Raw genomic sequence first — 27,869 nt, forward strand, 5'->3', positions numbered from 1 at the left:
CCTAACTAAATGTGGGTTTGTGTAATGACACAAACTGAGTTTTGTCTTTTATTACAAGCTTTTTATTAACTTGCAATGTACCTATGTATGTACGGGTCAAATCTTGCAACTTACCAGTAATTCTTATTATAGAATAATGCGACTATGGGTTAATTAAAAACATGATTTATATAAAATGTCGTTTATATAATTTGAAACTTCGCAATCTTACAAGAATATTAGTGGAATTTGCGAAGAATTTCGACTACTTAAGTCGTAATTATCCCTTGGTCGTTTAGTTATCATAATATTGACAAGGCGATGAGAACGGTTGCGGGCACGGCGACGGGTACGGCAAGTGGCACGGCTGCGGGCACGGTTGCGGGCCGGGACACGGACTGGGAGGCGGGGTAAGCACGACCGCCGGCCCAGAGCACGGGGGTAAAGGCGGTAATATTTGTATGGAGGGTGGGCTGTAGCGGGGCGCGCCGGACGGGCCCAGGCAGACGGTGGGCGAGCCAAGGCCGCCGGTGCAGCGCCAGCCTGAGTCCGCGGGGGCGGATGCGGCGATGGCGGTTAGGGCTAGAAACAAATACAATACAATACAAATACTCTTTATTGCACACCTCAATAATAAAAAAACAATACAAAAGAAAACACAAGCAAAAGCGGAGGTAAACAACAGGCGGAAAATGTGGGGTAATTATGTCTATTGGGTACATGGGTACTAATGTTGTTTAGAAAAAATGTACGCTCTGATTTTAAACGACATTCTGAAATAACGCGAAATTTGACATGAACATTCAAGTAACATAATATCTATGTCTGGTACAGTCACCTGCAATAATATGTTACACAACAAAGGCCGCAAAAATATATAACAAGCTCTTATTGCGCTATAAATAAGATAGTGTCAGATATTTTGCGGCCTTCGTTGTATAACATATTATTTCAGGTGACTAGATTTCTTTGCTACAAATTGTAATACGACAAAATTAGAGCGAGTGGAAGTGTTGCGTCTAGTGCTTAGTTTGTATTAGTATTAAATCCAGGAGATCTAGACAGCTGAATAAAACTACACTAATTTTAATTGCAGTAGTTACAAAGATAATCTTATAATTTATGATTAATTTAGACGCGATGTGTGCGTTTCGCGAGCCGTTATTTCGATTCTGACCGTCCTCCTACGGTCCGGCCTCCAGGTCCGTCACCGGATAACCGGTCCGGTAACGTGACGGTGTACGTCATCACTGGTTCTGTGGAGTTAATTTGATGCGGCGGCGGGTTTGTCGCCAACAGTAAGTTTAACATACATTATAACAAGTTTGGGAACAAATCAAATTATTTTATTAAATATTTTGATTTGTTTTTTTAAGTAGTCACACTACTATATACAAATTAAAAACTGTAATAGATGTCATATATTAAAGAAAAAGTGACGAAGCCCTCCTCGGGGTTCATGGCGTTAGCCGCGATAGCTAAAGACGCCGGTTCGAATCCGGCCTTCACCACTGGAGGGCTTCGTCACTTTTTCTTTAATATATGACATCTATTACAGTTTTTAATACATTATAACTTTTAGCTCTATTTTCTTTGTATAAAAATTTTAAGCAACTAGTATCAGACGTTACGTAAGTTTACCAAGTTACATGTAGGAATTTAAACGTTTTAAATAAGAGCGTATTAGCTTAGATTTAGATTATATGGTGCCGCCTATTTTCGTGTTACTTACCTAGTAACAAAAAGCACCGGCCAAACATCATAGCTGTGTGTCGAATATTATTAAAAATCGGCAAATTTATATACCTTACATAGTTGAAACTAAAATATACATTACCTTATGGCCAACGATGCGTAACAAAACTTTGATAGACGATTTTAATGTTTAAAATTCAAGCTTGATTAAAGTAATATTGATACAATTGAAATCGCGAAGCGTCTGGTTGACGTAACTGGTGACCGAAGAGCTGGCGGCTTCCTCGCACAACGTATCAGCATTGCGATACAGCGAGGAAATGCCGCCAGCATCCTTGGTACAATGCCTCAGGGGCCTATTCTAGATTTAAGCTAATTAGTTATTAATTTCGTTTTTTTTATATAAAAATCTATAGACCATGCAGGTGCTGGGCCCCAGTTTTTAACAAATTGCCAAAAGTCATCACCACGATAGAATTGCCCAACTCATTTGCGCGTGAATTAAAGAAATGGCTCCACTCCCATGCCTTTTACAGTCTGAATGACTTCTACAATATATAATTTAATTGACATCCAAAAAATTATTTTAATGTAACAATACTAATTAATATGATAAGGCTCACAATTGTAAAATTAATTGACATATTTGTACCTACACAACCCAAAACTTTAAAATAATGTAATCTATCTCATGTAATTAAATGTAATTAAATTCAATTTTTGATGTGTAATATGTAACAATATTATTAATAAATGAGTATGAGTATGACTATAAAATTAAATTAAATTAAATTGTCATTTATTTCAGGCCTAATACACCCATATGTGTTAGTAACTTACATAGCTAATAAAAATAATGTTAGTGCTATTACAAAACAAATTAACATGCAAATTAACTAATGACTAGGAGCTAACTTAGGGCTAGGACACACCGGATGAGCCTTATAAATCTAACATATCACCACAAATTATCATCATTTTTGAGTAGAAAATGCAACAAATAATTAAAACTCAACACAATACAATTCAATACAATTCAAATTAAATAATTTAAATTAAAAATTCAATAAATAAAATTCAATAATAATTAAAATTACAATTATTACAATTAAAATTACAAGTATTCACATTTGTCAAATTTTATAAATATAGTTGAGTGTACTTTTTCTTCTTTATGTATATCAAGTACTTTTGAGAACAATCTAATGAGCCCATAATAACCCATTGACTGAGTCACAAGGTTTCTTTATATTATTTTGTGCATATAAATAAAATAAATAAAATAAAATTCATTTATTTCAGACAAACATGGTCCATAATATTTTGTTAGTTGTTAATTAAAACTTATAACTACGGTTAACTTAAAAATAAACTTAAATAACTATCTTAGGTGCTAAAGATAAATGCAGAGAGGACCAGTGTCTTATCAGGCCACTGTCCCATCTGTCATCCACGACGGTCAGGAGCATGGAGACTATATAAAGGAGCCAAATCTTTATGTATGAAAAGTGTCCATCAAAAAACAGTAATTAGGCGGCGCCACCATACACCAAAATACTACCAAAAACAACCTACGTAATTTGGTCGGGTTATTTGTTGCCTTACATGTTATACTCACGTCCCAGAGCCTAACTAGCGCCACCGGAGAGATTAGGAACTATTATTTAAAGCTGAAAGCGGTCACTTTTGCAGCAATTCTGCCATAAGAGATTGGCATCCTTTCTATACCATCCATAGTCAGGAGACTGTGGCGGCTGTCGCGCACCCTGCGGAGCGTCGCTGCATATGGCTAGACTAACCGATCAATTCGAACAACGTGATAATTACTAGATACGAGAACAATACGAGATCTAATAGATATGTTATAGTTTATTTCTCAACTTCTTTCGCAGCTCGATTCAAGAAACCAATTTCAACTTCAATTATTGTGACGTTTTGGGATATCCATTAGATATCCATTGGATGTCTAAGTAATATCTTAAGCAAATTGTTCAAGAGGACATTCGGAATAGCGGAAATGTCAAATTTGACATGACTTAAATATCTCGTTATCGTTTCCGTTTCATATCTAGATCATTGTTCGAATTGGCCCGTAAGAATACCCCGTCAGAGGGCCTACCGCGAACACCGAAGTTAGCAAATTGCGGGCATCCTTCTCTGTCACTCTAATTACGTCTTAATTGGAGTAAAAGAGAATGATGCCCTGCAATTTGCGAACTTCGGATTTCGCGGTAGGCCCTTTGGTTCGCTTCTCAGACCGGTCCAACGCAAAAGCAATTAAACCATAGACATTAATGTATGAACGCTATATTCAAGGGCTCGGATTCGACCCTCTTCATAGGTATTAACTAGGGCTAGGCTTACCTCAACAACTACGTTTGATTTATGACCTAGCTTTTCCGAAACCGTGACGACAAGGGATTACTGTGTTATCTAGCCCTGGCCCGAATCCTAAATTTTCCCAGATTTGATATACAGGGTGGCAAAAAAATAAGTACATTCCCGTTGCCAGGGAGGTTTTGGGATTATACTGAGCAACTTTTACTATGGGACCAACCCCGAATTCGCGAAAAAAATTTGGCTGTTTCATACATTTTGGCTGGTCCATTTTCTATGGGAGGGTAAATTTTATTTTCGCGATTTCGTGGTTGGTCCCATAGTAAAAGTCTATAATATATTTAAAAAGCTCATCAGTCTCATAAATCCCATATAACCATTCCGGTCGCAGAAATCACCAAAGTAGTGTAGTAACTAAACATTGTGACCGAAAAAAACTGGTAACAATGTGTCGACTCTTCCCCATTTCTGGGTGTCGTAACGGCGACGACACTGTCCGGAATTGTGACCGGAAAAAACGGTGTCGACACATTTGTGTCGTAACGGCGACCGAAAATGGTTGTATGGGATATTAAACATTCAAACTCTATTTCACCAATAATTGTACAATCTCAAGCGCTTTACAACGATCCATCTACCACAACAAAACCATCATCATCATCTTCCTCGCGTTGTCCCGGCATTTTTGCCACGGCTCCTTTGAGCTTGGGGTCCCCGCTTGGCAACTATTCCCGAGAATTGGCGTAGGCACTAGTTTTTACGAAAGCGACTGCCATCTGACCTTCCAACCCAGAGGGTAAACTAGACGTTATTGGGATTAGTCCGGTTTCCTCACGATGTTTTATGTTTTCCTTCACCAAAAAAGCGACTGGTATTTCGTACATAAGTTCCGAAAAACTCATTGGTACGAGCCGGGGTTTGAACCCGCAACCTCCGGATTGAAATTCGCACGCTCTTATGGCTAGGCCACCAGGGACCCATTTCTCGAACGATATTAGTCTAATATTATTGGTGTGTTGTCATGGCATAATATTAGTCCAATACCGTTCGAGAAATGGGCCCCAGCGCTTTTTATTTTACCACAAACCATCCATCTATATTGTATGCAAAACAATGCAGTCGCCGCGCCAAATTCAACACGCTCGAAATGACAGGCGCTGTCAAAATGCCTGACGGGTATGGAGAGCTGTTGGCAGTGCGATGATTTATTGCGGTAGGTGTTATTGCAATCGCACATAGCCTTAGAGGATATAACCAAATGGAGACGACTTGTCTGCAACTTTCTGTACAAAACAATCTGCCGATTTTTGCGGGGGAGCGGTTTCAAATGTATACGTAACGTAAACAAGTAACTGTCAAAAAAATTTTTTTGTGACACACTTTAATTTCCGACTGTATTTCTTCTCATTTGCATATCTATCGAGTACTTCTTGAGAGCTTTCTAATGGGCCTAAACTTGATGTGTTTGTGTTTTTCCATCGAGGAGTTCCTTTGGCTACTTACCGGCTGCATCATCAGAACACCTCCATGTTAGCATATTATTGAATTGTCACCGGAATTACTACAGTACTCCAAATTTCAACTGAATCAGATACCGGGAAGTGGTTCACATTTTAATTACAAGATTTGAAGCACTATATATACAAAGGTATATACGCAGTGAAGCCAAATAAAGTGTGTAAAATAGTCATGTCAGATAAACGTCAATCCATACAATGTGTATTACCAGCGGTCATTGAGTTTTGACAGAGGGGAACGCCTGTCAATGGCTGCTCAGTTTGTCTATATTCTATATCCTCCAAGCTCATAACATGAGCTAGTCGAATATATCGCCGCTATACTTACTCAACCTCATATCTGCAACAATCATTTGATGGAAATATCGCTTTTCTTTCATTCGGAATACGGGTGTTTTAGTCATCAAATAAGTGTTGCAGATACGAGGTTGAGTAAGTATAGCGGCGATATCCTCAGCTATTAAGGTCTTCTATTAATGGCCGTTTTTGGATCCGTACTACAAGCGTGTTTTTTATATGATATAGGAGGCAGACATGCAAACAAATCGCTTAATGGAAAGTAACTACCGTCGCCCATGTGCACCTGCAACACCATAGGGACCTTTAAAATGGGAGAACGCTCGTTTCTTGAAAGTTCGAAGGTCGTAGCGGTCCGCGGGCGTCAGTTCATTCCACAGTTTAGCTCTGCGAGGCTGTAAGTTTCTGGAGGAGCGCATAGTTAAGGCCTGCCAACCATCATCATCATTTGTGCAGAACTGCTAGGCAATTTTTGAATTTTTATAATTTTAATTGACTCATGACATTTTATTTTGTATATTTTATTAACATTGTTTCATATTATTCCCGATTTTTTTTGTTTACTAGCGTGTAAGTAAATTTGCAATTAGAATTTGTTTTGACATTTTTATGCGCATGGTTTTATAAGTATTTATGTTAAGGTTAGTTTGTATGTTCCTATTTATATCTGTATTCCTAGCATGTAAGTGAATTGGTTTTAAACTGTAAACTTACATTGTTTCCAATAAATAAATAAATATTAAATATAATTATTAGATCTATAGTAGGCCAATTGGATCACAGTACGAATCGGATCAGGCTAAAAATCTGTTGATATTTAAAATATTAATGACTGACGTCACAGGCTAAGAGGAGAGTCGTACGGCGCAATTGGAGTGCGCTCATATCAATGCAATATTTTAAATATCAAGGGATTTTTAAAGATAAAAGATATTTATTTTTAGATCTTTTTTTTATTTTTTATTTTTTTTTTCATCTTGATCCGATTGGCCTCGGTCTACCCTAAGTGGTATAATAGTGATTAGCTATTCTACGAAGACCACGTTATGTTGGTCAGCTCATGAACTAGAAATCGAAATGTTACAACGGGAATTTGGCCTGTCTGCCTTTTTTATAACAAATGGTCATCTGGTGATTTAAACGCCATTGTTTTAACATCGACAAATGGATTTCGAGGAGACATGTTCCAAAAACACTTATTTATTCAAAAAATTATCGAGCGGAATTGTAAAAGCTTTAAAGAATTATCTGACACTTCCAAAACTAACGCTAAACTCTAGGTCCATGGGGTCCCAGCGCGCATAAGTTGTTTGCAGAAATCGCGAAGCGTCTGGTTGACGTAACTGGTGACCGAAGAGCTGGCGGCTTTCTCGCACAACGTATCAGCATTGCGATACAGCGGGGAAATGCCGCCAGCATCCTTGGTACAATGCCTCAAGGGCCTATTTTAGATTTAAGCTAGTTATTAATTTCGTTTACGTAGTACCACTGTATATATCTTGTATGTAAATAAATGTTGTTAAACGCTAAACCCAAGTTGAGAGAATTATTATACTTGTACCTACTTTTATTTTAATTTTTCTACAATTTGCTATTTCCATTTTTACATATGTTTCTTGACTCGAATTCCATAACGTCGGATGTGAATTTTTGATGACTCTTTATTTCCGTGAAGTATAAAGTATTATTTTCACATCCGTCTTTCCCATAGTTTTTCCTCTCAAATGTTTAATTTTTGTGGATTTCGGTAAGTGACTTGAAACTTTATGCATCTAAAATGCTGGTGTATTGTGAGATGTGTACCTATCAGTAGATACGGCATTATGATTTTAAATTTAGTAACATAACTACGTATGGGATTATAACTTGAGGCCTAATATATTTAAAGTTTAGAATGTAAGGAAAAACTCGGATCTTTCAGTCCTGGTAGGTAAAAGGTAGGTAGGCAGGTAAAAAAATCCAAGAAGGCAAAAAGGCCTAGCTCAATATAAAAAAAACCGGACAAGTGCGAGTCGGACTCGCCCACCTAGGGTTCCGTACTTTTTGGTATTTGTTGTTATACCGGCAACAGAAATATATCAACGGTTCATGAGATACAGCCTGGTGACAGACAGATGGACAGACAGACAGAGAGACAGAGGGACAGTGGAGTCTTAGTAACAGGGTCCCGTTTTTACCCTTTGGGTACGGAACCCTAAAAAAAGAATAGTCTGTTTAGCACACATAGTTCACGAAATATTGGGAAGCAAATTTGATAACTTTGTTTTGATCTACTGAAAAGTTGGTTTTTTCCACATTCAACCATATGGAGCTCGAGGCGAGATTTCCAAATTAAAAAGAATCCCGGTTCTCCCGAGGGGCTACAGTATGGGGTTCTTCAAAAAAGGAGTGTACAGGTTTTTAAAGGGTCGGCAACGCGCGTGTAATATCTGCGGTGTTGCAGGCGTCCATAGGCTACGGTAACTGCTTACCATCAGGCGGACCGTATGCTTGATTGCCACCGACGTGGTATAAAAAAAAACAAACTGTTATTACGTTACACAATAAAATTCTGGATACTACCCGCAGCTAGGTCCATTTTTGGGAAAATTACTTTTCCGAACATGCCACGAGGTTTTACTTTTTATCAAAGCAAATCTCGCTCATATATTTCAATTTTTTAAAACTAAAGAGAGGTTAAAGAAGCTATGGTTATCCGACTGATTAATTTGCCTATATTTGTATTGTATAGTTCCTTTTCTACTTCTTTCCAATTTTTAGTGTATTTTCCCTATTCCTTTTTGTATAATATATGTTTATCCTATTAATTATGTATGTATTTATATCCTTTGTCTTTCTGGTACCTTGTTGTACATTTTGCTACATATATCACCCTCTTTTCACTCTCTCCTCTCATCTCAAAGGTTAACTGGAAGAGATCCCTCAAAGGGATAAGTTCGCCTTTGTACATCTTATTATTTGTACCATGTAATTTTTAATATGTATTTTGTACAATAAAGAGGTTATTACTACTGCTACTATAGGATTTTTAATGAAATTTTATGAAGTAATTGATTCGTTCCAAAATATACAGCGCTAATTTCATTACACAACCATGCATCCAAAAACGTGTGTAATAAAACATACGTTTTTGGATGCATGGTAATAAAACATTGACAAAATTAATTCACGCGCATCAAATTTACCGTAACGCTCCATCGACGTTGAAAGACACAATTTAAAATCCAATAGCGATGATAATTATGATTTTAAACAAATATGGGGAATATATAATGGGATAAGATGGATTTGATGACAGTTACGGGCAAAATATGGGGCGATCTAAGGCTCTGGGTATATTAGGTAAGTTAATTTTTTATTTATTGATAATAGGAAACAAACAGCGAAAAATGACACATATAGATTACACTTAAATACATACATAAGCCAAAACAGTTTCCACTACTGAAATTAAATAATTATGGTTGCTCAGACAAGACTTGTTTGTACAATTCAATTAAACTATCTCTAGATCTAGTGCTAAAGAACTAAACAATGCGAATTTGAAACCACAAACGTGACATGCATTAATTTAACTTAATTTTACAATAGTAAACTATCAAAATAGTAATAGTAGCAGAGTAATATATTATATTATTTGTTCATTTGCTCTTAATTGCAGAATAGTTATTTGTTATACAAGGGTGCAAAGTTGTATTTTACCCGCGAGTGTAGAATTGAAACACGTGCAAGCGAAAGGATTCTATAGTTGAACCACGAGCGAAGCGAGTTCTAAAATAGAATCCTGAGCGTAGCGAGTGCTTCAACACACGAGAAGTAAAATACATTTGCACCCGTGTGTAACACAAAACTTTTCCCCTCACTATAGCGAGGAAAGTGCAACATCCACAGGCATTAGATCATCTTCATCACTGGAATCACTCATTTTTTTTACGATATTATAACAGAAAACTCTGGAAGTTGTGTATTTTTACGGAGTCGAGTCGGTGAGAAAAGTTTTTAAGTAAAAAATTTGTTGACAATGTTGACATTTCTGACGTATGAAATGTCAACGATGCGTTTTGAAATTGCATCGACTCAACTTGTGCGTTCAGAATTATATTTAACATCATTATAAAAAAAACAAACGGTTCTTATGGAATTTTAAGGTTTATGACTTAAAATCATTAAATAAAGCTAAATTTGATATTTTTTATTAGATTCTCAAACCATTTATTTAATGATAATTAATATCGAACGAGCCATTATCATGAGCGTTTTACGTTTTGTTATCCTGTCAAGCTACTTAAACACGCTCCATCCAAGGTCAAATTACTTTCCCCACTAGTGGATAAAACGCGTTTTTCCCCGCTTGTTTTGAAGGTTAAAAGGCAACTTTCCGAGCTAGTGAGGGGAAAACAAATTTTTGTACTGGCGGAAATTTATATACCTATGTATAAGGGTTTTCTGTCAGTAGATATGTTAGACACTGATTTAAACTCTGATTTAAACTTTCACGATTTTTACTCATTATTATTTACAACGACGGGACTTAATCGAGTAAAAATTGATTTAAACTTTCACGGTTTTTACTCATCGTGGTCATTACTAGATACGAGAACAATACGAGATCTAATAGATACTAGTTACCTTTTGCAGTTCGATTCGAGAAACCAATTTACATTTCACGCTGGAATAATTGTGACGTTTTGGGATATCCATTAGATATCCATTAGATGTCTAAGTAATATCTTAAGCAAATCTTAAAGCGATCGTTCAAGAGGACATTCGGAATCGCGGAAATGTCAAATTTGACATGACTTTTTAAATATCTCGTTATCGTTTCAGTTTCATATCTAGTGGATATCCAGATCATTGTTCGAATTTGCCCGTGAATCGCGTAAAATAAGTTTTAAATTTACCTCCTCCGATTTTATGCGATTAAGTCCCGCCGTTGTGAATAATAATGAGTAGATATGTGCCATTCTCAACCAAAATGGTACTTATTGTGTGGTCAATTTGAAATCAAACTTATCGACTAGCGACAATGTGGTACCTTTTGGTTGAAAATGTCACATATGTTTTTCAATAACGACAGTATGACGTATCTAAGACACAAGATAGTTTAATGATATTAATAGGTCAGCCATGATATTGTCTTCGGTTACCGCGATAGTTACTCATGAAATAAAACTATGAAAACGGATTATATCGCGTATATTGAATTTATAATACATCCCGACGTTTCGAACTCTTTACAGCGTTCGTGGTCAACGGGTGACTGAGGAAAAATTACAAAATGCAAAAATACCCACATACTAAAATAATGAACAATCATAGACTACAAACTTTAAGGCTGGTTGTACATGCAAAATCGGTTCATAAGGCTAGTTATACACTATAATTATTTTTCAAGTAAAGATATAACCGAGGCCATTGAGATTAAGAAATATCCAAACTTTAATAGGGAAGATGGCTTTTCTCTACCACCAGCTTGGGATCCTGTAGTCCACCTGATAAAGGAGCAAGCGAGACATAGACTGTGAGACCGTAGTGTTGGATGATGCTGGACATTCTGATGTTTTGAAAAGATGTGTCCCGCCGAGTTTGTTGCCGGTCCCATATTGGGATACCCTCCTACAATTTAGGAGGGAATTAAATCTTCTCGGGTCCGTGGTGTAGGGTTGGAGCCGGCATAGTTTTTTATCGCGTATATATATATATCTTTACTTGAAAAATAATTATAGTGTATAACTAGCCTTATGAACCGATTTTGCATGTACAACCAGCCTTAAAGTTTGTAGTCTATGATTGTTCATTATTTTAGTATGTGGGTATTTTTGCATTTTGTAATTTTTCCTCAGTCACCCGTTGACCACGAACGCTGTAAAGAGTTCGAAACGTCGGGATGTATTATAAATTCAATATACGCGATATAATCCGTTTTCATAGTTTTATTTCATGAGGTCAGCCATGATTAAATATCATTCAATATGTGTACAAAACGCGAGACTTTAACTTTAAAGTGTTACAAGATAGTTTATAACAAAAAAATATGAACTACACTCCGCAATCTCGTCGCGCTCTCAAGACGAACCGGTAGGTTTGGGAGTGAATGAAAATTAGTATGCAAATGAAAATAGGAAGTAAATTACTTTGTGTCAAAATCAAAATATTAATAATCTTTCGTCAACTGGCTATGCGTAACATATTAAAAGTCGTATATTATAAAATAATTTGTATTATGTATACATACAACCTTATTAAACAATTAAGATTCCATTCGATATCTATAAATAGAAATAAAGACAGGCTGACATGTAAGTATAGCAGCTATTTTGAGTATAAAAATATTTAATACAAATATATGAACCATGGAGACTGTATAAAGGAGCCAAATCTCTATGTATGAAAAGTGTCCATCAAAAACAGTAATTGGGCGGCGCCACCATACACCGAAATACTACCAAAAACAACCTACGTAATTTGGTCGGGTTATTTGTTGCCTTATATGGTTCATGTTATACTCATGTCCCAGAGCCTAACTAGCGCCACCGGAGAGATTAGGAACTATTATTTAAAGCTTAACGCGGTCACTTTTATAACAATTCTGCCATAAGAGATTGCGATCCTTTCTATACCATCCATAATATGAACACAGCATTAAGACACAATTATCCGTATTTAAATTAGGGTGTCTATTTTCTCCTCAGTCTAGCCCATTAAATTGACATCACTCACTCAGCAACGTTCGTGGCCTAAATGTGACCTCTAGAAATACTGTTCAATAACTTGTTACATTTAAAATATTACAAATGAATATCTATATCTGTCATAACTATACCGTATAACTATTTTGCAGCTCTAATAGCGTCAACATACGCTCTACCAACCCCGCAACCCCAGTGCCCATGCGAGGCGTCGGGACAACCACCATGCCCGTGCAATTCTTGCCCGGCTTGCCCGTCCCAGCCTTGCCCGTACGATCCTAGCCCGTCGCCTTGCCCTTACGATCCTTCTCCGTCACCTTGCCCGTATAACCTGGGCAACCAGTCACCTTGCCCGTATAACCCGGGCAACCCGTATAACCCGAGCAACCCGGGCAATCCATATGGGCCCACCTATCCGCTGTGGAGCGGACCTACACCAAGTAAGTATTGAACATTATTTTCTAAAAACATTTAAGTTCTATTGAATCAAAAAATATATTTACAAATATAAACAACCACTCAAAAATACAACATACAATATAAAATAAATTAAAACTGAATTAAGCAACAAACTTAAATAAAACTACTCATTAGTGCTGGCACTTAATGGCGGGTACTACTGTGGAGGGGTATTCTGTGATCTTACCAAGGCATTTGATTGTGTTGATCACGAAATACTCCTCACAAAACTGGAATCATACGGTGTACGTGGTACAGCTTGGAATCTGTTTAATTCTTACCTCACTAAACGTTCCCAGTATGTTGAGATCGGAAAAGCTCAGAGTATAATTCAATCGGATGAAACTATCATAAAATACGGCGTTCCACAAGGATCTGTGTTAGGCCCTCTACTTTTTATTATATTCATTAATGATTTACCACACTGTATTACCACTGGAACGCCGTATCTTTATGCTGACGATACCAGCATCATTATTAAAGCTCACACTGAACATGAATTAAATATGAAAATGCAGAAATGCTGGTCGGATTTGTGTCAGTGGTTCTCGGCAAACTGTTTAAAAATGAACTGTGATAAAAGTTTTTATATGATGTTTCGTCGTGGGTTTAATAGCCCAGATCCTATTTGTAACATTCCTATTACAAAATCAGACTGCATTACATTTCTAGGTGTCGAATTAGACCCATTTTTAAGATGGCACAAACAAACTGAAAAAGTCTCCAACCGGCTGGCCAGTGCTTGTTATGCTTTAAAAAGCCTATCCAGTTGTGCAGATAGTGAGACTCTAAAAATGGTTTATTATGCATATTTTGAGAGTATTATGAGGTATTGCATAGAAGTCTGGGGTAATGGCATAAATATACAAGATGTCCTCATAAAACAGAAAAAAGCTCTACGGTTTCTTGTAGGATGTTCTGGTGTACCTGACACGCATAGACATATATTTGTAGAGCATAACATTTTAACTGCTATTTCTCTCTACCTTTACTCTATATGCCTATATGTTTTTAAAAATAAAGACCAATTTATAACAGCCAGACAGAATGTTCGTAGGAATTTTAGAATTAAGGATAACATGTTAGTAATTAAAAGTAATTTTAGATATTTTGACAAGAGTTTACACAACACCGCAGTAAGGGTGTATAATAAATTAGATAAAGATATAAAGGAATGCCAGGATCTAAAAACATTTGAAATAAAACTGAAACAATATTTTATTAGTAAGCCCTATTATTCCATCAAAGAATATTTTGCTAGAGCTTTAGATTAATATTAATATCTGACATTGATGCGAATATGAATTGACTGACATATAATATACATATAATCTAATAGTATTATTATTTTGACCATATATATATATATATATATATTTTTTTTTGTAATGTATTTCCTTTGAGATTGTGTAATTAATTTCGACATTACTGGTAGAGTAATGTGTCTTATAAGTGTATTTGCATGCATTATATACTATGTTTTATGTGCAAATAAATGATTGATTGATTGATTGATTGATTGATTGATAGGGTATTTAACAAATTGTTTTAATGGTGTCAGTCGATCAGGTTTGTTTTCAGGATCAAATGTCTGTATGGGACCGATTGTCTTAAAGCAATACAAAAGTCACAAATGATGGTCAAAGTCTGACACCCGCACTTTACTGACGAAACGCTTCTAACAAAATGACAATACATCGTGACGTCAGCATGTAACGTCGCTGTTGCTTAGAAGCCGTTTCGATGTATGGAAAACAAGGAAATTGCAATTTTTGTCGGTGAAATATTGCGTTTATGTATATTGTTGCTGTGTGTTCTTTAAAAAAAATGTAAGGAATCGAATGGTACCATTATTTTTTTCCTATTTGGAAGTTAAAAAAAATTGTACTTCAAAAACTGATAAGAAAGTTGCAATTTATCCACGTGTGAGGCAAAGTAATCTGATGCAAATTTTGTGTCGGTTGCTCATGTTGGCTGATATAATTGAATTTTAAATTTTGATTTTGAACGATAAATATTTAATAATGCTCATTTCATTTGGTTTCATTTTCTTTAATGTTTTACAGTTCGTTTGTATCTCCCTCGCGTTGGTGTGGTGAAAAAGGTTGTGTGTCACTCGGTGGCAAAATTTGTTTAATCCTCGTGCCTTGAAACCCTCGCAACGCTCCAGATTCCACTTTTCTAATCACTCGCTACACTCGTAGTTCAATTTTGGAATCTTTCGCTTGCTCGGGTATCAATATTAGCGCGAACAGTTAAACAACAACTTTGCTCCCTTGTTAAACAAATAACTATTATTTGTTTTAAAACAAAAGACAGCTGGAATCTATATAATCTCTGTTTTATCCTCTTGACGCCCACAAATATTTACTTGTCAAGATAAATGCTATTTTGACTTGCCAAAATGAAGATTTAAATTAGTTCAAAATACAATGGAACGTGATAACTTTTAAAAGGCTTTTGGGCGGCTAGAGATTTACTGCTTAAAATGTGTCGAACTGTCGACGTAATTAAAGACTAATAAAGTCTTTAAAATGTATCTAACTTGAAATACCTATTTAAAATATGAGCCCAGGGGCATTTTCTATTGAATATTAATGTAAAGAAAGACTTAAATAATAAAGTATTAAGAATATTTCATAGATCCCTCTAGGCTTTACTTTGCATAAGCTCGAAGCAATCCTATTTACCCTGAAGTCTGAAAAATTAAGTAGCGATATTTAAATCGGTTATTTTAGGACTTTCTGTTTGAATATAAGAAGCTAAGATTCACTCTAAAATATTAGTTTGTTTTATAAATCCGTACTTTTATAAAAGATGAAGAAGAAAGAGAGAGGTTTAGAGGTTTTATAGAAGAAGAATTTTTTTTTAAAGATGTAATCGTCTTACGGTAGATGTCGCTTTACGCCACCCCAAAGGCGTGTGTACATAAGGGAAGGAATGGAAAGATTTGCAAGGTTGAAGTAGGCTTCCGTAGCTCAATTGTTTAAGAGCAACGCACGGATTGCGGAGGTTGCGGGTTCAAATCCTGCCGGAAGTGTAACTTTTTCCATTTTTTCCTTTAATATAAAATTTGGAGTATCGCTCGCAAACGTATCTGCATGTAAAAAAATTGATTTCCGTACTTTTATATATATTTTTAAATTGAATGAATGATATAGCATAGACGTGACAAAATAATACATAATAATCAATCAATCAATCTGACATTGTGATAATAGATCGATCGCAGCGCCGGGCCGTGCTCGTCGACATCACCATCCCCCATGATGAGAATCTCGTGAAAGCCGAGAAGGACAAGTCCAGTAAGTACCTAGACTTGGCTCACGACTCTCACGAGATAACCGCCATGTGAGATGTTGATTCGACGATCATTGTCCCGATAGTCGTTTCAGCGAACGGTCTCATAGCGAAGAGTCTCAACCAACACCTTGAGAGACTCTCGCTGGGTGGTTGGATCAAGGGTCAGAAGCAGAAGGCGGTGATCTTGGACACGGCGCGAATAGTCCGCCGGTTCCTCTCTCTGCGGCCCTGACCACCGGCAGCTTGGGCCCTGCCCCGCTGCTGGCGGCACCCTAGGTTAGGTTTTTTATAATTTGTTTATATGTATTTTGTATTGTTTTGTAAGTGTTTTTATATTTTACTTTTATATGCATATTATAAAAAACCTAACGTAAGAAAAAGAATACATAAAGAGAATAAATCAATACCTTATACCGGGTGTTTCCTGTAACAGGAGCATTAAATTAAGCTGTAGGCTGTACTCCTCAAACTGACCAACATTTGTTCAGCAACTTTAAAAAATAATTTTGATTTTCATAACACGTTAAAGTTTATTATAAGACGCAATGTATTGCAAAATTTGTTACGTGTAAAGGGTGACAACGTGACAAGCAACGTCAAACACACAGATGGCAACATACTTTGAAAATAATATATTTAGTTATTATGAAAATGGTATAATCTGAAAATATCATAATTTTCAAAAGTTGCTGAACAAATGTTGGTCAGTTTGAGGCGTAGATACAGCCTCCAGCGGGCTTACCCAGCACCATACCCAGTAGGCCGAGCACATGATTGACGCGACAGTATCCCGTCTTTTACTAACTGTATGAATTAAAGGGGGACGGGTAGTCTATGTCGAGGCGAGATACTCTCGCGCCAATCATGTGCTAGCCCGGCTGTCGGCTGTCACGTTCTAACAAGTATGTAAGTGCGAAAGTGACAAGCATAGTGACAGGTGATAAAAATGCAACCATGCTGACACCGCAGTTTAATTTATTGCTCCTGTTACAGGAAACATGTATAACTTTCGAAAGGAGTGACAGATCTGTCTACATAAATTATCGATTGCGGTATTTTCGGACCGATATGACCAAGAAGCTATTGCCAACTTAAAGGCGGTAACCACTCTGGTGTTGCGGGTGTCCATGGGTGATGGTAACCGCTTACCATCAGGCGATATGTCTGGTCGTTTGCCTCCTATATCATAAGAAAAACATGTGGCGTCTCCAGCTCTCGTCATATGACTAATTAGCATGAATATGTAAATAAAACTATGAAAACGGATTATATCGCGTATATTGAATTTATACATCCGGACGTTTCGAACCCTTTACAGCGTTCGTGGTCAACGGGTGACTGAGGAAAAATTACAAAGTGCAAAAATACCCACATACTAAAAATAATGAACAATCATAGACTATAAACTTTAAGGCTGGTTGTACATGCAAAATCGGTTCATAAGGCTACTTATACACTACAATTTTTCAAGTAAAGATATATATATATATATATATATATATATATGCGTATATATATATATACAGGAAACTGTAGTTACATAGTGCAAAAATACCCACATACAAAAAATAATGAACCATCATAGACTATAAACTTTAATTGTAGGACGGAAGGGGAGGGGTCGTCGTGATGTATTATAAATTCAATATACGCGATATAATCCGTTTTCATAGTTTTATTTCATGAGTAGCTATCGCGGTAACCAAATACAATATTATAAATATGTAAGTCAAACAGTAAGTAAGAAGTAAGTAAACACTTTATTGTACAAAAAAGAAAGGAATCATGGTTACATCAGATAAAATTAGTAAAAAGGCGAACTTATCCCTAAGAGGGATCTCTTACAGTTAACCTAACCGTAAAATTATATAAGGGGTAGGTTTCTTATTATCACAATTAATACATATAATACAGCGTGTATTTTAAAACAATCACAAAATGAAACGAAAGCTCGGTTTAGTGCTATAAAATAATTGTAAAAGATGTTTGCCCTAATTTTTTTTTATGATGGTGATGTCCTCCCAGACGTATCCGTCGACAGCGATATCCCGACAAGCGTTTTATTTGTATATTATTAATATTATTATTTCTAAAAGGGATTTTATTAACTATTACGCGCATGGGCGCGAGCGTGACTAGCAAATCCAAATTTGTTTTTGAAAGTACAGCACGAAGCACAGTAGAGCTGCCCAGATGAGTTGTAGGTGTAGTTGTAGGAGGGCTTGGGCCGAGTTTTTTTGGTTTTTTTTTATACTACGTCGGTGGCAAACAAGCATACAGCCCGCCTGATGTTAATCATTCTCCGTAGCCTATGTACGCCTGCAACTCCAGAGGAGTTACATGCGCGTCCCTCGTTGAGCTAACACTCCTCTCCCTCGAGCTCTGGCAACCTTACTCACCGGCAGGAACACAACACTATTAGTAGGGTCTAGTGTTATTTGGCTGCGGTTTTCTGTAAGGTGGAGGTACCCCCCAGTTGGGCTCTGCTCTAGATCTGGAATGACATCCGCTGTCCTGTGCCCTACCACACAAAGCGAGATGTCATTCACAGTGCCCATACCTCTCTTTTGGACGTAGTTTAAGGACATACCCGGGTCCATTAAAAGAGGTTAGTTAATTTTGTAACAATTGTGACATCGCGTCAGTAAGTGCAATGTTTCGAATAAAAAGCAAAGTAGTGATCTTTATTGCGTGCTGAATTATTTTGTGAGGAAAATAAAAGTATATTTTTAAATAAAACATTATGTAAGTTAATTCATTAGGGCCTAAACTAACGACTCGTAGAATATTTATTTAAACTTGATTGCATGACATAAATTTGTACAAATGGCGGACTTAATGCCTTAAGGCATTCCCTTTCAGGCAACCATTGGGTCAAACAGAAACTTGTAGTTAGTACAGGATTGTAGACAACGAAAGGAAATATGAAACACAAATCAAGTTATTCTAAACAATATTCTTTTTATACACGTACACATATAAAAATATTAGCAATATTATACCTACATGCAAACATGCATACATACATATATAAATAAATATATTATGTACCCAATTATATCATCATCATCATTTTATTCAGTTACAATATTACATTGTAATATTGTCTTCGGTTACCGCGATAGTTACTCATGAAATAAAACTATGAAAACGAAACGTCGGGATGTATTATCAATTCAATATACGCGTTATAATCCGTTTTAATAGTTTTATTTCATGAATATTACATGTGCGTGTTTGAAATCTTAAAACAAATATTCTATCGTATCAAAAATACAAGCTGTATAGTGATAGTATGTATATTCGTGCCTATATATACCGTGATACAAGTAATAGTCTGTAGTTTACCAGTATCTACTGTTGAAACATGTTATCTAATTAGTGGATGTGAATATTATATCCATTCTGCGGTTACCTACATGAATGCAGCTTAGCTTTAAGAAATCGGCCAAGTGAGAGTCGGACTCGCGCACGAAGGGTTCCGGACCATTATCTATAAAAACGCCAAAAAAATCACGTTTGTTGTATGGGACCCTTAAATATTTATTTTATTCTGTGTTTAGCATTTGTTGTTATAGCGGCAACAGAAATACATTATCTGTGATAATTTCAACTGTCTAGCTATCACGGTTCATGACGGACAGACAGACGGACAGACAGACGGCGGCGTCTTAGTAATAGGGTCCCGTTTTTACCCTTTGGGCACGGAACCCTAAAAAGTAACTGTAGAACCAATGTAACTCATTTGTTTTTTAATTGCGACTTTAATTCAGAATGGCTGTCCGTCGACCTAATCCGGTGTCTTTTATAAATTTCACTGGAAATTTAATAATTTCACATGACTCTGACAAGGGTTAAATTAGAATGGGAATGACACTTGCCTGTCAAAATTCCGTTTAATCCTGTTAATTATAATGTGAATGTAAATCGTATTAAGAATTTAAATGTGTTTTAGGATTTAGCATTTTGGGATTTTTTGAATATGCTCACACAATGGACGAAAGATGAGCAATTTTTATCAAATGTCTAGGTATATGTGGCTTTCTATCAGAGTAAGGTCCTTGCAACTTAAAATTAAAAATTAAAAATCATCGAACCTGCTCACATAATTTCACGAGAATCGGTTGAGAATTGCGACACTTAGAGGAGAATATCCGGACATAAGGAAGCTTTTTTGCCTCTGAGACGGAGACCTTCGCTAACGCTCGGTCAAAAATTGCCATATTTGTTAGCTTGGAGAATGTAAAAGAGAGAAACCTTTTATCTCAACATTGTGCATTTATATTATTATTCTCGTTTTATAATGCATACGAAGTAAACTTGCATAATTTCAGAGCTCATTAGTCGATGCAAACTCATGAACTAATTTACGTAGCTAACAAGCCAAAAGAACAAACGAATTCGTGCTTCATAACGAGATACATTATTTGTTATTTATAATATTATAATGATAATTTTATAAATAACAAATAATGTATCTCGTTATAATATTATAAATAACAAATAATGTATCTCGTTATAATATTATAAATAACAAATAATGTATCTCGTTATAATATTATAAATAACAAATAATATATCTCGTTATAATATTATAAATAACAACTAATATATCTCGTTATAATATTATAAATAACAACTAATGTATCTCGTTATAATATTATAAATAACAAATAATGTATCTCGTTATAATACATATTATAAATAACAACTAATGTATCTCGTTATAATATTATAAATAACAAATAATGTATCTCGTTATAATATTATAAATAACAACTAATGTATCTCGTTATAATATTATAAATAACAAATAATGTATCTCGTTATAATATTATAAATAACAACTAATGTATCTCGTTATAAAGCACGATTTCGTTTTCGATTTCGTTCGATTTCGATTTGCTTGCAATGGAGAAGATGGACAAGGAGGGCCGACCCCAAGTAAATGGGAATAACGGTCGAGGAATATATATATAATATTATAATGATATACAGGATGCTTTTAAGAGGTGGCTAACCGTCGGGTGAGAATACGTTTGTGCCACACGCCACTTACAGTTAGTTTGAGTGAAAAGAAACAGAAAAAAATATTTTTCAAAAAGTTTTACTTTTTGGAATATTGAACTTATTTATCATTTAGGCACATGTTTACTATTTACGGTACCATGTGGTAATCATGAAATAAAGGCATTTTTATTATTGCCATATCCGTTTTTGATGAGTAAATGTTAAACGTACAATGTATGAGATGACACAAAATTTTGGATAGGTGCGAGCAAAGATAGATATAAAATCACGAAAATTTGATTCTCGATCAGATGGCGCCACTAGTTTTGGCCTACTCTCGTATAAAGGGCGTTCACGATTTCGTTTGTTATTTATAATTTTAACGCATATCAGTGAAAGAACATGGGTCAAAATCATATAAAAATAAAAAAAGCAAATAAAAAAATCATTTATCCATATTTAAATATATTTTAACGTATTTTTATAAATCTTCATTTTAAGTTTTAACTTATGTCGATAGATGGTAGTGAATTTACAGTGGTTACAAAATTTACTATGACAGTAGTAGTAGTAGTAGTAGTAAATCACTTTATTGTACAAAACAAAAATTGTTAACATGAAATTCATATAAATTTAGGTACAAAGGCGAGCTTATCCCTATAAGGGATCTCTTCCAGCTAACCTTAGAGTAAATGAGTGGAAAATTCGAATTAGATAGATAGACAAACTTACAGAACGTACAATAATATTTAAAAAGAAAAACTACAATATTAACGTCTACGAATAACTAAAATACATCAATAGCATTATGCAATAAAATAAATATGTACTAGCATACATAAATATAAAGTACTAAATAAATATTAAATAAATAAATATGTATATAATATATAAATTAAAAATATATAATAAATAAATAAATAAATAAATAAAATTCGTTTATTTTCAGACAACTCATAGGTCCATAGCATTGTTAGTAAGTTCTTAACTAAAAATTAAAACTAAAATTATTAATACTAAATACTAAAAAACTAAGATACTACAACTAAAATGAGTTAGTATTACTTAATAATATTTTAATTTGGACAATTCTAAAATATATATATATACAGTACCGCTCTATCTTATTATATCCTTTTTGGTGCGAGTATGTCACAATTTGTGATAATTTTCTCTTAACAGTGTTATAGGTATTATCCTATAGTAAAATGTGGATATGTCACATTAAATTTTAGAAATCTATAAAAAATGATATTGTCCAAAATTGGACACATATGACACAAACGTATTTCCAGCCGACGTATTGCAAAATTTACCTAGAAACTTTTTCTGTATCCTGAACGATTCGTTATAAACTTAGAGAAACTACGTTTCTGGGAAAAAATATTTCGGTCTACAAAGTGTATCGTAATTGAGAAAAACGTAATCCATGAATTATGCCGTAATTTTAACAAATTTTCTTGTATTATCGTAGAGAATGGTAAATTTATTGATATCCAATATTTGTCTAGTGATTTACTTACATGAAACGATGTCTCAAGTAGGTGCTTAAGTACCGATGAATAAGTTTCGAATGAGAGCGTACCTGAAAAGATAATATATGTTTAGTCACGTGAAATAGAAATCAGCCATAATAAAAAACCGGCCAAGTGCGAGTCGGACTCGCCTACCGAGGGTTCCGTACTTTTAGTATTTGTTGTTATAGCGGCAACAGAAATACATTATCTGTTAAAAGTTCAACTGTCTAGCTATCACGGTTCATGAGATACAGCCTGCTGACAGATAGACGGACAGCGGAGTCTTAGTAATAGGGTCCCGTTTTTACCCTTTGGGTACGGAACCCAAAAAATGGTTAAACGTGTAAAGCTTAAGAGGTAGCTACCGCTATAGTTATTATATTGAATTTTTACACGATTTGCCATGTAATTTCATGAAAATATTTACACGGAAATTAGACTAAGTATATTTACAACGGCAGACTTTAACCGAAACCTTAAAAGGTTAAAGTTGGCTAGATAGAAAAATATAACGAAAACATGTCTAATTTTCATTTGTTTTCAATTGTATATCGTTACCCTGCATACTATAGCACTAATTTGGGCATAATAAAGGAGCCCACTGACTATCAGTCCGCCGGACGATATCGGCCTGTCAGTTAGAACAAAAATTTGACAGTTCCGAACAACTGACAGGCCGATATCGTCCGGCGGACTGACAGTCAGTGGGCCCCTTAAAACAGCTAGTGGTATAGCCGACGAATCTGATGAGCGACATTTGAAACGGAAGTATATTTTCAGAGTAATTGAGATAAAAGTGAAAAATCGCACCACGGCCATATCTCGGTCCTGGTGCGCCGGGTGCGTGGCAGTCCCAACAGCATCCTACGAATGATAGCGGACAGGGTTGACTTTCCCTACTTGTCGCACTGTGAGCGATTGCATTCCCCCATCAGTGTTGTTATGTTTTAATTTAAGTTCGCTGTACCTACTAACCCCGCTTGTAAGTTCTACTAATAAAAATATCTGTCCTGTGTTACACGAAATAAAAATATTCATTAATTCATCCATATCTTCCGTCGCAAGTTTCGCGCGGCGCGGCGCGCCATATCATTCGTTTATTTCTAATTTCTGTCTGTATTCCTGTTGTGTATAAAGTGTCGACATCTTGAACTCAACTTTTTTATGAAATAGGAAGAATTACAATGACCGATAGACACCTGCAACACCAACTGCGTTGCCGGCCTTTAAAATGGGAGTACGTTCTTTCTTTGAAGGTTGTATCGGTCGGGTTGTTATAAAATCTTCAAGATTTGTACTATAAATCCAAGTACAATTAATATTTAGGGATCTTCATAACACTGAACACCTTGTTAGGGTTCCGTACCCAAAGGGTAAAAACTGGACCCTATTACTAAGACTCCGCTGTCCGTCTGTCCGTCTGTCACCAGGCTGTCTCTCATGAACCGTGATAGATAGAAAATTGAAATTTTCACAGATGATGTATTTCTGTTGCCGCTACAACAACAAATACTAAAAAGTACGGAACCCTCGGTGCGCGAGTCCGACTCGCACTTGTTTTTTTTTTCATATTGAGCCCCTGAATAGCTGAAATAATGCGTACATTTTAGGTGAATGTTTCATAGCAAAAGTTTTCAGAGCATGGCAATGGTTAAAAAACCACCCTCTACTTAAACAGGACGTTGAGGTGCTTGGCAAATATAATTTCGCGAAGCGACTGCATCTACGATCGGTATCATATCATAGGTGCAGTCGTGCTTTGAGGACTAAAATGAAATCTTTGTTTGTATAGCAATTCCAGGTTTGGATCTTGATACGTGAGTGAGAGGCATAGGTAATTTATTCTGATTCCTTAGTATACTTACATACCTGCTTCTATTAGAATAGTATATCGTCGAGTAGTAATAATTACTTATAAATGTAATAGTTTGTATCATAATAAAATTATGTAGGTATAGCGAATAGAATAACGTGCCTAGAGTATTTGTAATATTATGATAATAATGATAATATTACATGGGCTACATGTTATAAGTATGTAACTACTTTTGAGTGGCATTAACGTGAGACACTTCATACGGTCCTTGCCTGTTTGTCTTTTAATTATTTAATTTCTTGTCTTTTAATTACATACTTATATAAGAATTCAAGTCTTGGAGGCCCTTTACATCTCTAAGGATAATTTGATGATCGTTTTTGTATTACATATATTTTATTTGTGACACTTAAGGGGCCCACTGACTATCAGTCCGCCGGACGATATCGGCCTGTCAGTTGTTCGGAGCTGTCAAATTTTTGTTCTAACTGACAGGCCGATATCGTCCGGCGGACTGATAGTCAGTGGGCCCCTTTAGACTTTTACATCTCTAACAATTTTAGGATTTCTGTTTTTTTCTTTTGTTTTATACTTTTTTTTGTTTTAGACATTTAGAGACTATAAAGGTCTCTCATAAAGTATCTAATATTTCATTAACTCCATATTTGTAATTGTATTTTGTTGTGTTAGCCAGGTGTGGTGATGGTCCCATAAGGGCGACGAGTCCCCGCAGCGAGGTGCCCAGTTCCCTGCAGAGTGCGGGCTTCAGCGCCATGAGGGTTCCAGGGGGCACGTTCTTTGTAAAGGTGAGAAATATTTTTATTTCTGTTTTTTTCTTAAAGTCACATTACCATATATAAATTATATATTGGAATAGGTGTCAAAAGAAAAAAAAGTACTTTTTAGTATTTGTTGTTATAGCGGCAACAGAAATACATCATCTGTGAAAATTTCAACTGTCTAGTTATCACGGTCCATGAGATACAGCCTGGTGACAGACAAACAGATGGACAGATGGACAGATGGACAGATGGACAGACGGACAGACGGACAGCGGAGTCTTAGTAATAGGGTCCCGTTTTTACCCTTTGGATACGGAACCCTAACAAAACAAGGTCCAGGGTGTTTGCCCCGTTAGCTGGACGACGGTTCTAATCCGGCCTCCGCCACTGGAGGGCTTGGTTATTTTTTCTTATCCTAGGGCAATTTACGTTTCTTAGCTATCCTAACTATTAATGTTTATTTACAGCCATCACCTAATGTGGTGATCCAGCTGCCACCCATCCTCGTGCAACCGTCATCGTTAAGCCCGATTCAGCCGCCACCGATCGTAGTCAGGCCACCACGCCAGCCCCCCGTCACCCCACCGCCAGTGGTCGTTCGACCACCACGGCTACCGGCAATCACCCCACCGCCAATCACTGTGAGACCACCACAGCCACCGCCAATATCCCCCCCACCTATTGTAGTTCGACCACCTAGGCCTGCTGCAATACAGCCAGAATCCATCAGGGTTAATCCACCACAGCTTCCTGATATTCGTCCGCCGCCATTTGTTATTAGAGTACCGCGACTACCGATGCTTCAGCCTCCACTAATCAGTGTGCCGATCAGCGGTTTTACAAATAATCCGTGTAACCGTTTTATCCCGTTTAGCCCATGCGATACGTGCAACCCAAGCACGAGTCCTAGTGACCCGAGCAATCCATGCCCAAGTCCGTGCAACCCAAGTCAGAGTCCTTGTGATCCGAGCAACTCATTCCCGAGTCCGTGCGACCCGTGCAATCCGTACCCGAGTCCGTGCGACCCGAGCAATCCATACCCGAGTCCGTGTGATCCGAGCAATCCATGCCAGAGCCCGAGCGACCTGAGTCCGTGCGAACCGAGCAATCCATGCCCGAGCCCATGCGACCCTCCGTGTGGCCCGTGTGATCCGTGCAATTCATGCCCCCCATTATATTAAAACGCTAAGTTATACGCATATTTAAATTACAGTGAAATATCTAGCGAATTAATCTGTTCGATGGTAGATGTTGAAATTAATGAAGTTACTTATGCTTTGAATCACAGCAACCTCAACTACAAGATTGAGCACAAGACAATCGAGGTCACCACACATAAACCGCTCCCGTACTAATTTACGATCAGTAAATTAAAAATATTAATAAAAATTTACTGTGTTAAATAAAATTTGATTATTCTGCTGAAATCGTAGCATTTTACAAGTAAAATTGCACCTAATATGTTTGCTGATTCGTGTTCTTTGGTTACACTTAATAATGCCCTCCCCCCCAGGTAGCAAAATGACGTCAAATGACGTCAGCGACGTCGTAATGACGTAATAATGCCGTCATTATGACGTCGCTGACGTCATTTTACGTCATTTTGCTACCTGGGCCCCTTCCCCTACCCTCCCAATGAACGTCACTGGCGTCACTGGGTCCCAGATTAAAGTAGTACATTATAACTATCAGCTAATTTCAATGTAACGTTTTAAATATGATGTTAATTAATCAAAAGATCTCAAAACTTAGGGTCTGATTGATGTAAAGCAGAGAGACAAAAGTTGTTTCGACTCATGCCGCCCCGGCTCGGGTGACCGAGCGGTCTAGGCATCTGCCGCGAATGCAGAGGACGCTGGTTCGATTCCAGCCCTGAACACTGGAGGCCTTGGTCACTTTTTACGTTTACAAAAATAAGTTCATTATATATTAAACTTTATTTGTACAGTGCTCCTGTCTATGGTTTATTCTTTGCCCTAAGGTCAAATGGTTTTGCTATGTTTCTGGTTCCGATATGCCTTTTATTAAGTAGTGCCGTACGTATTCTATTGTGACAGTGTGTTTGCTAAAGTAGTCCTTATTGTAAAGTATGTTATTTATGTTTATTATGTGTATGTATCTAACTAATAAATAATATTATGTAGTATGCATAAATAACGTGTTGTTTCATTTATGTTCCCTACTTTTTATTTGTAAGTAAAAAAAAACTTTGCTAATCTCTTGTATGTAGTGTAGTTTGCACAAATGCATTATAGTTATTTTCAAACACGATGGGTACGTTGACAGATGTCATCTCAATACTAGTTAACTATATTTGGCGTTTTTAGGTTATAAATTATATGGATATGTCATCTGTCACCCTACCCATCGTGTTTGAAAAATACTATAAACAAATCATATTACATATCGACAACTATTCCTGTTAGAACTATTGTAATAAAAAAATGGCGAGTGAAGTTTCAAAAACC

At 36.3% G+C, this 27,869-nt stretch overlaps 2 protein-coding genes across 2 annotated transcripts; one reads left to right on the plus strand and one right to left on the minus strand.

Annotated features, from left to right (window-relative positions):
* Window positions 1-233: 233 nt before the first annotated feature.
* LOC134753381 (uncharacterized) lies at window positions 234-1,748 on the minus strand. Its single transcript, XM_063689266.1, has 2 exons — window positions 1,712-1,748; window positions 234-561 (listed from the first exon to the last, which is right to left on the minus strand). Exons 1-2 carry the CDS (start codon window positions 1,740-1,742, stop codon window positions 275-277), a joined length of 318 nt encoding a protein of 105 aa, XP_063545336.1. The 5' UTR covers window positions 1,743-1,748; the 3' UTR covers window positions 234-274.
* Window positions 1,749-9,136: 7,388 nt separating this feature from the next.
* LOC134753031 (uncharacterized) lies at window positions 9,137-26,756 on the plus strand. Its single transcript, XM_063688792.1, has 5 exons — window positions 9,137-9,167; window positions 12,667-12,954; window positions 25,310-25,425; window positions 25,869-26,494; window positions 26,615-26,756. The coding sequence occupies exons 1-5, from the start codon at window positions 9,137-9,139 to the stop codon at window positions 26,754-26,756; spliced, it is 1,203 nt and encodes a 400-aa protein (XP_063544862.1).
* Window positions 26,757-27,869: the final 1,113 nt, after the last annotated feature.

This window comes from Cydia strobilella, chromosome 26, assembly GCF_947568885.1.
Source record: "Cydia strobilella chromosome 26, ilCydStro3.1, whole genome shotgun sequence".
Lineage (NCBI taxonomy): Eukaryota > Metazoa > Arthropoda > Insecta > Lepidoptera > Tortricidae > Cydia > Cydia strobilella.

What these genes read in the sequence shown, in the direction of transcription:
- LOC134753031 (XM_063688792.1), top strand. Translation starts at nt 9,137, where the DNA reads ATGGGGCGATCTAAGGCTCTGGGTATATTAG. An exon ending in TAAGGCTCTGGGTATATTAG is followed by an intron (nt 9,168 to 12,666) that starts GTAAGTTAATTT and finishes ACTATTTTGCAG; the next exon opens with CTCTAATAGCGTCAACATAC. An exon ending in GGGGCACGTTCTTTGTAAAG is followed by an intron (nt 25,426 to 25,868) that starts GTGAGAAATATT and finishes GTTTATTTACAG; the next exon opens with CCATCACCTAATGTGGTGAT.
- LOC134753381 (XM_063689266.1), bottom strand. Translation starts at nt 1,742, where the DNA reads ATGATGTTTGGCCGGTGCTTTTTGTTACTAG. An exon ending in CCGGTGCTTTTTGTTACTAG is followed by an intron (nt 562 to 1,711) that starts GTAAGTAACACG and finishes ATTTGTTTCTAG; the next exon opens with CCCTAACCGCCATCGCCGCA.